This window comes from Anabas testudineus, chromosome 7 (assembly GCF_900324465.2).
Source record: "Anabas testudineus chromosome 7, fAnaTes1.2, whole genome shotgun sequence".
NCBI classification, from domain to species: Eukaryota; Metazoa; Chordata; class Actinopteri; order Anabantiformes; family Anabantidae; genus Anabas; species Anabas testudineus.
Genome location: NC_046616.1, coordinates 7,683,565 through 7,696,428, shown reverse-complemented (window position 1 = coordinate 7,696,428; position 12,864 = coordinate 7,683,565). Strand labels below are relative to the sequence as shown.

Sequence of the window (12,864 nt, the reverse complement as noted above, 5' to 3'; positions counted from 1 at the left end):
TTTTGCTGTCAGCTTCACACTTTGCCATCTGTTTTCATGTTCTTTTAATTTTTAGTCTTAAATATATTAAACAGGCGAATTAAAGTAGCACTTTGCCAAAGGAATAATGCTGCACGGCTGAATTGTAGTACAGTATGGACTTCATTTATTCTTCCACTTAATGCCTACTGACAATCGTGAATAGACAGTAGAGTTTTATGCTTTATACAGTACTAGTGTAGTGAGACAGACAAAATATAGCTTTTACCTTGGCATAGGTTCAAAAATTAAATTAAATGAACAGGAAGAATGTTTACAGTAGTACTTCTCCTCAGCTCTTCCTGCTTTCTGTTGGATATGACAAAAGCACCAACAGTTTCAAATACTTCAGTTTCTTTAAACCTAATTCAACCACAATCTCAGAATTAAAGGTCTAAAACAATAATGAACTAGATTTATAGTTAACACCTTAATATTACTGCTTCTGTTGTACTACGCATTAAGTCAGCATTGATTGTAAAAATCTCTTAACAGAAACATCCTTAAAACAGTCTGAGTCTCTGATTTTTTTAAAATACAGAATTAAAGCTTATTTATTAATGTGTGTATACTAGTGCACAAACCGCTTCCACCTAGTAGAGTCATACAAAAATATATTTAGTGTCTAATTTTTCAGTCCATCACGTTTGCTTTAATGCGCTTCTGTACTGAGGTGTTGCCACAATGGATATTTAATTGTGTTTTATGTGCGTATTAGTCAGTATTTCTGCATACTTTTGCAATTAAACGCTCATTCTGTAAGTGCACTGTATTTGTTTAAATAAAGCTACACTAAGCAGAACACTGCAAATGTGATTTCATATGGTGAATGCGTTCTAACACTAGCTTCCTATGATTAGCAGCTCTGTATTTAGGTATGAGGCGTACAGTAATATACTAAGATGGGAATTAAAAGCTCATCTTAGCTAGATATTCTCGAGTGCCCTCAGCTATGTGTTTTTCTGACACACCCATATATCAAAACCTTCAACATCCATTCTGTATTTACAAAATGATCTAAAGATATTTACAGTACTAAACATAATATATAATGTGATTTCTTTGGTTTTGGCCTTCCTCTGTAAAGCACATAAGAAAATACAACAATATATTAACTTAATAAACCCACTTCATTTGATTTTTACAATTTCAATCCCAAACAAAGTCATCACTCATTGTGTGTTTTGAGAGTCCACATAGTCCACTTTGGCAATCCCACTGATGTGCTGAAATATGACCGCAAACAAATGAAGAAACTCTCAATTAAAACCGCAAATTTCAGACTGTCACAGTAGAGCCATGACACTTCAATCTGAAATGGCACTGTTGATTTATACGCTAGTGGTCTTCACAAAGTCATAGAGCTGGAATTTGCGGTCTGATGAAGTCCCCCTCCCTTAACTACATGACTGCAGACTCACAGATGTGAAGTGTGAAGATCATCGTGTAGATGATCGGTTGCACGTCGCCAGTCTTCAGACCGTCCATGTCACTGGTTCAGCTTTGTGTAGCCTCAGTGTATTTGCTGCAGTTTATAGGAAAGGGACAATCATATGGTGCTCCTCTGTGCGCAAATCAGCTCCTTGTTGTGCACCACGCTCCACATGTTGACCAGGTCCTGCGCGATCAGTTTGTGCACCACTATGAGGGCTTTGTAGAAGCAGGGGTCGTTGTTCATTTTGCTCACTCTACGTTTGGTGATGCCGAAGGTCTTGAAGCCCGGGTGCATCTGCGGGGCCACATTAAGCTTCTTCAGGCACATGCCCAAAAACACATCGTCAATGGGATACAGCTCCAGCTCCTCTGAGACCACAAAGAGCCTCCTGGCCAGCACGGCGGACATCAGAAACCCCCCACCGCCAACATAAGGCGGGTAGGACTTGTCGTACAGCTCTTTGGGAATGTAGTACTTGCTCTGCCGGTTCCGGATGGGGATCGCCTTGTGGATGGTGTCCCCCACGAACAGGTCGGCCTCTTTGCGCTCCTCCACTTCGAAGCTGATGAACTCCAGCAGGTTACGCGTATTCACAAAGACGTCGTCGTCTCCTTTAAAGATGAACTGCACGTTGGGGCAGAATATGTCGAACCACTTGAGAAAGTTGATCTCTTTCAGGGTCAGGTTGAAGAAGGTGTCCATGAAGTCCCACTGCAGGATGTCCCCGTATATCATGTCCTCGTACTCGATCAGCTTCTGGAGGTTACTGGCGTCCTTTCCAGCCGATGGGGTTCCCAGAAGAAACAACGTTTTGATCTTCTTCCCATCCACCGTCTGCTCCTTACCCCAGGTTTTACGCACAGCCTCCCTGCGGTCGTGCTGCTCAATAATGGACTTGACCACCATGAGGAGGTGCACCTCTCCGTCCGCGCACTTCTCCGGGTGGTTAATGAGCATGGGGAAGTACCTGCAGTGTCTGTGCAGGACGAACTGGTGAAATCTCGGGTCCAGGCGCCGGAACCAGTCCTGGGACCTCAACGACGAGTCCTCAGTGCAGTTGAGAACCTGCGCGTCCCATTCAGGGGGAGTCCTGTTGGAAACCCGCTGCGCGTCCAAATCGTCCTGAGTTTTCCCCTGTCTGAGTGAAAAACAGTCCTTACCGCACCACATGTTCTCTCTCACATGTTTGTGTCCGAACTCGTCCTTCTCTGGCAGTTTCAGCTTTTGGAGCATAAGGAGAGACGCAAGGATGAGACACAGAGTGAGCAGGGGTCTGATGAACCCGACCAGCTTTCTGCGGACAATATTATCCATGGCTCTCCTCTCGCAGCGGCGACCACAGACCTTCAGGATGCTGGAGCCTCTGTCTTCATAGTCCGGCTCCTCTGTCCCTTCTCATCCGGACACCGGAGTCTGCGCCCCGGCTTCGTGAGAACCTTGACACCGAGTTGGGACCGGGGCCCCTTTGGCCTTTACAGCGCTCAGTGAAGTCTCAGGATACGCAGCATGTCCCCCGGACCTCTGCTCTGTCTTCGGTCTCTAAGCAGACTGACAGGACAACTGAAGACTTGGAGTTTGTCATCCACAACACTCCACCCCAGTATCCCCACCCCCTGATGATGCACAGTGCTCTGAAACCAGCAGGTTTTTCACACACTACAGGTTGAATGTCCACTTTATCTGTGTTTCCATCTGGTAATTTTCACATGGAAATGAAAATGGTATCGATAATAAATAGAATTACTAAGTAATTCAAGTCTGATCTTTCATTAATTTCATTAATTTTGTTGTAGGCAATATGACGAGCAACGTTTCCAGGGTTACACATTAACACAGTACAGCACAATATAAAAAGTATTTTAAAAATTCAATATATATTTTAATTCTATGTATTAAAAATAAAACTCCCACTAATTGTACAGTATATTCATTCAGTCATTTTACCTCATAAACAATAAAGACATTAAAGTAAAAATCTTCATATAAATGCTGTTCAAAACACAGTTCATATTTATTAATACGAATTGTAAATGTGACTTGAAGGGAAAACTCCGTTTTTTAATGTACAGTATAATTAATTCCAGTTGCATCAGAAATTAGACACTAACTACTTTTAGTGAATAGGTTTTAATGTTATTACAGTCTGCCAAATCTCAAATATTTGTTTGTTTTTATTTCATATCGGATCTAAAAACTATTCAAAACACTTAAAACTACAACTTAATCCAATTAACGAGATGCAGCCTGACCTGTAGTCAAAACGTCTAGCGCCCTCTAGTGGAGAGGTCGTGGAATTACATGACATGTCTTCTTTATTTAGTTATTTTTATTTTAATGGGCTTTAATTTAAATGCAGTTTATTGTCAGTCTTTCAAGTTTTAAACAGACAAACTTCGCTCGATGAGCAAAACAGTAGCATGAAACCGGGGAGTTAGGAGCCGGGTCCTGGTGTGAGGTGGACCTGCAGAGCTGCGACCTGTGAGTGAACCTCTCCCACTGAGCAGCTGCTACCGACGACATCATCCTGCAATTACCTCCATTTTCACCAGTTCGCCGAAAGCAGCTGGTTTTAAAGCTAATTAAGAACAAGTCGACAGTCGACACGTTTGATATCGGGGTCAACAGCAGCCTTATTATCAGGGAGTGCACAGGGTAAGTGTTGAAGCTAGCTAAGCTGAGTTGATGCTGTTTAATAGCTTCGCTGCTAGCATCATTAGCATGTAGCTCACATGTCAACTATCGTTTAGTGAGCTTTAATGAGATCATAGCTGTCATTAAAACGTCCAAGTCTGTTTCACTATCATCGCAGACGGCGCTGACGTCGCGTCTGCTCCATGTGACTTTAATTTGTTTATGTTGTAGACGTCCCTGCTGCCGTGGCGGCTCCTTTACCGACACTCCGTGCGTAATTCAGTGATCAGAAGCTCAATTACATTACTTTTAATCTAGTGTTTTCTTAACAGTTCAGGTGTGAGCTGTCGTTTATTAGTTTCAATTCGGCTGAGTTTTGGCATTCGTCAAAGCTCTAAATATAGCGTTGGTGGATTAAGATTCAGATGGTAATGGCGCTCACAGAGGCACAACAGAGGGTTAAAGTGACGTTAAATGTGCAATATTTTGGATGGAGTTTGGCCAAAATAAGATCACATGCATACTCTACTTCATTGATCCTCATGGGGAAATTTGATCCAAAATGCCATAATTATCTAATTCTACCATTAGTTACTCCAGATGAGTTTGATGAAAAGCGTTTTAAATGTTTCCTGCTGAAAGACCCCACACATTTCAAAGGGAGAATATTTTCAAAATAAAACCAAGTCAACCAAATTTCTACACAAACTCGAGTGTTTGTGTCAGAGGAGCAAATAATGTGACATTTTTACATTTCTCAGAAAAAAAACAGTACTTGAAAGAATGTGGCCTGGCTCGTTCACAGAAAAGGCCTATTTAGCACCAGTCTTTGTTGTAGGAATGTTATCAGTCAAAACCAGGCGCACCTCTTAAGTCATGCTACAGCACCCGTCACTCACCTGGCTCTTTGATAAAGTGATGACTTACATCCTGTCATGTCTTTTTATCAATTTGTGTTTCTGGAAAATATTATCTGTCTGTCTGTGGCTGAAATAAACCATGTATTATATCATAAATATACCTAACTCAAACAGCGTGACAGTGATCATGCAAGTCAGACATAGAATTCATGGCTTGGTCCTGCTACAGGTGGCTCACATAAAAAAATCAACATAAATTGAAGTTAACCTACTTTATTACAGGGCTTTTGAAAAGTTACTTGGCTAAATTGTTGCTTACCAGGAGCCTCAGAGCTGCTCATATTGTGACAGCTGCCTCCCCACCAACTTTTATTTTTCATTAACTGTTTGTGACATTTGCGTGTTGAATTAAACAAACTAATTTATGTCGCTTTGCAGATGCCAGGTCAACTCAGCAACCTGAAGACTAGAAAGAGAAAGAGTACATCAGAGGTGAAAATATCCAGAAAGGTTTGTGATAGATAGATAGATAGATAGATAGTGTCTTTGTATATAATTTACAAGTCAAAAGATTGTTTTAAGTAGGAATTTAAATTTCTTTGGTTTATTTCACAACTGCACACAAAGTACATTACAAGCACTGATGGTGTTATCCTTGTGACACAGTCTTCTGCTACAAGAAGGAGATGCATCAAAAGTCCTAAGACGCATTCAGTAGCAGAGAGCAGTTCAGAAGTCAGTGGCCCAGCCAGTTGCCTGGAGAGACTCTCTGGTATTAGCTGTGAGTGCCACCAGTCCACAGGCAGGAGGAGATGCTCGGCATCACCAGAGGTCGAAGGACATGACGGCAAAGAGAATAAGCTGAGAACGGTGCTGGATCTGGACTGCTGCAGAGTGAACAACATCCACGACAAACAGGAGTCCGAGGAGATGGATTATGAAGAAACCAGCAAAAACATCTTTCCAGATGATGACAGCAATCAGATTCTTCCTGTGGAGCAGTTCTTTGGAAACCTGGATGCTGTACAGGTGAGGCGTTTCAGTTGGCTCTGTAAATTTGACAAACACACGTTCTTCTACTTGACCCAACTTCAGTTTTGTTACCTTACAGTCATTAATGACATTCAGATAACTCCTCAGGATCAGACCTGCATCACATTCAGGGCCAAGTTTTCTTTACAGAACAGTTTCAGCTCCGACTGAGTCCGAGTGAGAGGCAGATTTTATTAGTTTGACGTCATTTTGAAGTACAAACTTCAGAATTACCTCCTAAATATAAGCAAATTTGACTTTCATGGTTGTACCGCACTCAAACGTTGGGACAGAAGCACATGTACTACAGTTACAGTACAGTACTACTTTTAATTACACTACATGTGCAGAAAGAGGCCTGCTGGAATTCCCCTGACGTCCTGAGAAAAGTAATTTCCTTGATGGCATCATATATCTCTTTTAAAATTCTAATATGCTCAGGCTCAGAGATGGTGTATAGCTTCCTCTTGCATATTAGCGTTTCAGATTGCATTTCTAGATCTAGCAGTGACATGTGTCATGTGACAACTGTTCCTCCAACTATCCCCGAGGCAGTGTAAATGTATTCATCATTGTAGCATGAAGGTTTCTCATGAACTGCTGCCTAAAGGCTTGACAGTCATGCACATTTGAGATTTTTCCAGAGTTCCTGAACAATTTCACAATATCATGCTCACAAAGCTTTTTTTCCCAGAAGGGTTGTTTAGTGTGAAGGTGCTCTTCAGCAAAGCTCAGATACAGTTGTGGATTTTTTGTTTTTTCTTCCATACAGGACTTTCCCCAAAGATCACCAGCAACTTCTGCCTGTGTCCAGAGGGAGCGCAGGAGACGCCATTACTACGCACGAGAAGACAGTGATGAAGAGGAGGTGGACCTCAGCAGTACACAGCGAGATGATACCAGAGGTACTTACTGATGATCAACCATGCTGACGACCATGGTGGACTCAGACAATGTCTGTTGAAGGACATGAAAGCTCTCAGCACTTGTTAAAAGGCAGCCAAATGAAAGTACTTATTGAAATGCTGCTAAAAACACTAAACACTCAAAAGTGCACTACAGACAAATGCGCTGATGAGTCACTAATGATGAAATTGTCCACAGTGATGTGAGTAAAGTGAGAATTAACAAGCCAACGGTGTGTGGATGTATTTTCATTAAACCTGTTTCTAGTTTGTCACAATTCAGAAACATCAGAGAACATTTTGAAGTTTACCACCAGCTCATTACAGTGGTTTGAAAGTAACTTCTTGATCGTCCAAAAGCACAAAAATGCTAAATTGCTTCTACCTAGAACATTTGGTCCAGTACCTGAATATGTTATTTCTTCATGGGGTTATGTTTTTATATAGCTTCAATAATATGATTAACATGGGCACCTGTAGTGCTCGTTTAAATATTTATTGATGAATTTATGTTCCCATCACCCCTCATTCAGTAGTAACTGGTCCTACTTGGTGGGTGTGTTAACGCAGCACTTTAAATAGTCAAATCTGTCCACAAAGCATATTGCTTCATAATTTGAGAATCTTAGTTTGAGGTGATACAAAAATGCTGCTTTTAAAAAGCTTCTTTTTCCTCACTAATCTACAAATTAGTAGTTATAAAGTCACAGTCATCTGGGCAGGATTTGGCCCAGTGGCTGATATCCAGCATGACGGAGTGAATTTCATCAGTCATGAAAAGAACGATCAACACAGTTAATATTGACTCTTTGCATAAATTAGATTTTTTTTTGCCAACAAAAGAAAATGATTATACCTGTTCTTCAGTGTACCACAGAACCATGTTGGAAAAAAACTGGACCAGCAGAGTTTTGTATTTGTGATATAATTCATGCTGATTTCAGATTGTATACACATGATGAGGACAGAGGCAACACAAACCAAAGAGCAGTTTTAAAATTGATATCATTTATATCACAAAATCGCTGTCTGAGAATCATGTTCACCAAGTGTCTAATATTCCTGTTGGGCAGCTTCAACACATCTGTCTGTATATTTACATGTAAGTGCAGCTACTAATCATCCCCCGATGTTGTTTCTGTTTGGTCCATATGTGACAACGTGATATCTGAAAAATATACTAGTAAATCAGGGACTAAAAACATTGAGTTTTCTAATAAAATTCTCCTGTGTTTGAGTCAACAGGATAGAGTATAACCTCACTGATCATGTAGTCCAGTCATCTTAGTTAGAGGTTAATAGTGATTGCACTTAGCCTTTCATATTTTGTATATAGCTGATTGTTCTGACCATCATGGTTAAATGTGTTAAATATTTTTACTGCCTTATTTATGCTAAATGCTTTTTCATACACTTCTATGCAACTTTCCGACCGTGCAAATGCCTCATTGTAAAGAATTCATGCATTTTACCTGATTGTGCCAACACAAAGGACAAATAAATGTTTTTCATGACTTCAAGTCAAGTGTAATTACTCCACTGCCAGTAAAGTTCTGCACGGTTCATAAGAAATCAAGTGAGGTAAACGGTGACATCACGTTGTTGATGGCCACTGGAATAGTGTTTAGTTTAAACATGACCTGTGCTGACTATGAAGTTCAATGGTTTTAAAATCAGTCAGTTGAATACTGACACTGTAGTGTAGAGTATATTCATCAGCTCCATGGTCTGTGCTTTGTTGCTGTAATACCAGCCTTCCCGAGTACAGACGCCGTCCAGCTTCTTTGCACCTTTATCACAGTAGCAGCTGTTGCACTGCACTGTTTTAAACAGTCGCTGAACTTTTCTTTCTTCTCTGACTTCTATCATGCTGTCATCCTTTAGCTGAGAACAGAGAAGGAAACGTGTTGGATATTTTAAGATCTGGCTTTCCCCTCTGTCATGTAGCCTCAGCTCTTTCTTTAACAGTTTAACCTCATGACTTTCCTGTTATTTTAGAAACAAAACCTCACACAAAGCTCAACCACAAATGAATTTGAAGTTGCATGAAGCATTTGATCAAAACATTTCTGGACAGAAAACTATTTTGACACTTGCAATACATTTTTGTATTGCTTGAAGTCCTTCTGCAGTAGGGCTGACATGTAAAGTCCTGTTGGTGGAGATGTAAATTAAAGGTTGTTTTACATCACAGCTGTAACGCTGCCTGTTCAAATTATATCGATATATTTGTCTTGCTTCGGCTCAAATGATAGCAGACAAGCGGAAACACCTGCCGTCCAGCACATATTGAACAAACTCACTGTAGTACAGTTGGTAGATAGATATAGGTTGTGTCCACTTGTCTGCGGCTGCTACTGATAAAAGCTGATTACATGTAGCTTTAAATTAGGAACATTGTGCGAGATGCTGAAGGACAGGGACTGCTGTCTCTGTCCTTAAATGAATGACTTGTTGATCATAAGAGCAATGACATAAAGATAGTCTTAGATCTGGTTACAAGATGTGATGTGAATGTGTAACAATGGATAAGTGCGGAAAGTAAGGCCAACATATTAACAGCTCAATTACATGATACAATTCCACACTTAAAAAATAAAAGGTCCCACACAGCCTTATTATTTACTCCTGTTAACTCCTATGCTGGCTATGTATTTAAATTAACAATTTGATCAGTAAGTTGATAATCCTGTGCACAGAAGTGTCTGTATCCGTCTACCAGGGTGGTGACCTGGAGCAGGAAAGTTGCAGAAACTGCATTGATGAAATTTGATTGCATTCTATTTATTCATGATCGTACAAATCTGCGAGCAACAAATTTCCCATAGCAACTTTCTTACAGGATTACAGTATCGCATGCTGAATTATTTTTGGTGTAGCGAGTAGTCGTCTGCCTCTCACTTGGCTCCAGCTTCACCACTATGACCCTCGACTGGAAAAGTGGTTCAGATGACGGATGGGTGTTTAATTATGGGCCGAATTTCTGTTTGCTCCTGGAGATGCCAAGTGGTAATCTCGTATATTTTAAAGCTGATGAGGAAGAAGAGAACACACACACCTCAAAGCTGTTCAAAACATTATTTTAATATCACAAAATTTACATATTTGACAAAGTCATATGAAAAAATAAATGTATTTTTAAAAACATATGAACTAAAGGTGATAACAACGTGAACCTCATCTAACATAGAGGCTAACAGTACCTGCACCAGTGCTATTCATATTAATTGCAGAATTTTGTTTACAGCTGATTGTTCTGATTATCACATCAAAAGTTTTATATCTTTTTACTGTCTGATTTGTTATGCAAAATATTTTTCGTATAATCTGTTCTGCTTTGGATGCCGTATACTTCGTATACGCTAAGTCAGAAAGCATCAATGATAAAAACATTAGCTGAGGTCAAAAAGTGACTGTGCAGCTACAAAGCACCACTGAAGTCTGAATTTCTCTGTGCATTACATGATGATGTCATAAAACACATATTTCTATAAAAAATAATAGTTAAAAATATTCACATCAAGCGCTTTTTCTTCCCTTTGGCCTCGTGATGTCCTTTTTTCGAGTTACTGGCTATTCTAAGAATCTTCTTGGTGTCGCACGACAGGTTGTGAGCTCCTTTCTTGTGGCACACGATGTGGACGAGCTTCAGGTTGTCCCTGGTGAACAGCAGGCGGTAGAAGTAGTTCAGGTTGAGTTCGGTGCTCTTGTGGTTCTCTAGAGCTTGCAGCAGAGCCGGAATGATTGTCCTCTTCTTTTCTATCCTGGAGATGAAGGAGAAATGTTTGAACTTTCCCTTTTAGCTTTGAGTCAACTTACCTAAACGTGTGTGTAAGTCTATTAAGTTCCTGTCTGGTTAAATGTCCAACCTGTGGTCAAGGTTCCACGTGCTGAAGACGATCCTGCTCTCTCGGCTGCCATAGGGGTTGATGGAGTGGAGGGACTGGCACACGTCCTGGTCAAATGTTCCCTGAGGGAAGGGGGGGGGGCAGGAATGACGTAGACATGTAAACAAGCTGATCCAGTTGTATCAGAATAGTTTGTAATTCTGCTTCCGGGACGAGCTTTTACCTGACAAGTGAACCATCCTTCCTGAGTACAGAGACGATCACGCTCCTTCTCAGTCCTGTCAAAGTAGCAGCCGTTGTATCTGGCTGCTTTCAGCATTTCCGCCAGGCACTTTGATGTTTTCACATACTCTGCCTTCACTTTGGCTTTCTGTATGGATCTGGTGGCATGATCCACCTGAGAACAGTGAGGAAATAAATGAAAACAATCAGTGTCTCACTGGGATCCATTTATACACCTAAGATCTAAGTTTGTGTTAGCTTAAGAGTCTGACCTCTTTAACGTAGCCTCGTATCCTGCTCTCACAGTTGAACTTCATGTAGGCAGATTTTGTCTTGAATCGAGCATCAACACCTAGAACGACAACAAGCTCAGCTACAGATAAACAGTGTTTTGATGTTTGGTGCAGTGGAACATTTGTAAAAGTCACATCTTTCCATCGCTGTATTGACTGTAAACTCTGCTTTCATATAGTAGGAAGACAATGCAGCCCTAATTTCAGGACCAGTGTTTCAAACCCACTGACAACACATGGCTGGTTTTGTGATCTACCTTGAAACCAGTCTTCATCGTCCTCTCTGCTCTCCAGCTCCGACCTGTCCTCCAGGTTCAGCAGCAGGTCGGTCAGGATTTTACGCCTCTTCGGAGACTGCTCGTCATAGAGGAGACTTTTTGCTGCTTCAATGAGGCCATCCCCGTGCCGGTCTGTGCTCAGTAACTGTCCGATGTCGCAGATAACTGAAATGAGATGACAGAGGTTGTAGCTTTAAAGTCTGTCTGGTCAGGAGAACACACAGACGTCTGTCTGAAGTTGATTCACCTACCTCCACTCCACGTCTCCTCTCTGGACAGAAGAACCAGTTCAGTGTTGTCAGGCAAAGTTGGGAAGAACTCCTCCGTCACTTTGGTCCCGTCAGAATACAAACAAACATGTGCACCGTAAAGTGGCAACTGGAAACATGGAAGACATTTAAAATAATGGTACTTTTTCTCCTTTTTCTCTGCAAAACCAACTTATTTTGGTTTATTCTTCAAATTAAACACAAACTATTATACATATTTGTCTTGATTGGTGGGCAAACTTTCTTCTTCACACATCTGGCTCTGTTTACAGTACAAATGTGGCTTCAAATCAACGAACTGTTCATTAAATTAGTTTGAATTGATAGATTTATCTGAAAAGAAGGCAAACAAGCAGATGCTGCCCGTTCTCCAGTCCCACAAAGACATGTTCTTTCCGGGACAGTGAGTTAGTTTAGTGTATCCTGCAGAGAAGGCCCTAATGCGCAGAGACAAAGTTGTATCTAATCCTGGAAAGAAGCATATCAGCATCCAAACTGTCTGCACATTATGTTAAAATAGTTTTATCACTTCACATCCAGTATCTTCTACAAGGTGCCGTTGACCCAGGGCTGGAACAAACCTCCTCAGTGTCAAGCAGCAGATAACCAAACAGCTTCTAACAGTGAAAACAGTGACAAGTAGTTTCAAAATAACTCTGTGTGTGTGTGTTTCCACGAACATTAGTAAACACAAACAAACAGTACAACAGCCACATGCGGCCTCACCTGTAATAACTTGCAGCCTTTTTTCAGCAGCTCCTTCACATCCTTTGCTGCAACCCCGTACTTTCTATCCACCTTACAACTCCTGATTTTCACAGGTTTGTATTTAAGAAGTGCAGCCATGACACTACTTTCAGTTTGTACCTACCGCTTCCTCCTTCCTCCACTTCCTCCTCAGTGTAAACATCGTGCACAGGCGGCGTGCTGCTGCCCCCTGCTGTTTGTTTTCATCCTACAGTAGATTCACATGAATCTGTGCATCATTTGTGTGATCTGTGGCGACGTGTTGCCGTATTATTAAGTGCAACTAACACATATAATTAAGAAGAATAACAGATGTTGATTTTGTG

At 41.0% G+C, this 12,864-nt stretch overlaps 3 protein-coding genes across 3 annotated transcripts; 1 reads left to right on the top strand and 2 right to left on the bottom strand.

Annotated features, from left to right (window-relative positions):
* Positions 1 to 122: 122 nt before the first annotated feature.
* b3gnt7l (UDP-GlcNAc:betaGal beta-1,3-N-acetylglucosaminyltransferase 7, like) lies at positions 123 to 3,014 on the bottom strand. Its single transcript, XM_026366919.1, has one exon. It carries the CDS (start codon positions 2,765 to 2,767, stop codon positions 1,568 to 1,570), a length of 1,200 nt encoding a protein of 399 aa, XP_026222704.1. The 5' UTR covers positions 2,768 to 3,014; the 3' UTR covers positions 123 to 1,567.
* An 804-nt stretch (positions 3,015 to 3,818) lies between these two features.
* Positions 3,819 to 8,401, top strand: c7h1orf174 (chromosome 7 C1orf174 homolog). Its single transcript, XM_026366921.1, has 4 exons — positions 3,819 to 4,105; positions 5,383 to 5,454; positions 5,611 to 5,973; positions 6,749 to 8,401. Exons 2-4 carry the CDS (start codon positions 5,383 to 5,385, stop codon positions 6,890 to 6,892), a joined length of 579 nt encoding a protein of 192 aa, XP_026222706.1. The 5' UTR covers positions 3,819 to 4,105; the 3' UTR covers positions 6,893 to 8,401.
* Positions 8,402 to 9,945: 1,544 nt separating this feature from the next.
* On the bottom strand, positions 9,946 to 12,688 carry dffb (DNA fragmentation factor, beta polypeptide (caspase-activated DNase)). Its single transcript, XM_026366920.1, has 7 exons — positions 12,518 to 12,688; positions 11,774 to 11,900; positions 11,502 to 11,687; positions 11,224 to 11,303; positions 10,953 to 11,126; positions 10,751 to 10,851; positions 9,946 to 10,645 (listed from the first exon to the last, which is right to left on the bottom strand). The coding sequence occupies exons 1-7, from the start codon at positions 12,635 to 12,637 to the stop codon at positions 10,396 to 10,398; spliced, it is 1,038 nt and encodes a 345-aa protein (XP_026222705.1). The 5' UTR covers positions 12,638 to 12,688; the 3' UTR covers positions 9,946 to 10,395.
* Between the last annotated feature and the right edge of the window lie 176 nt (positions 12,689 to 12,864).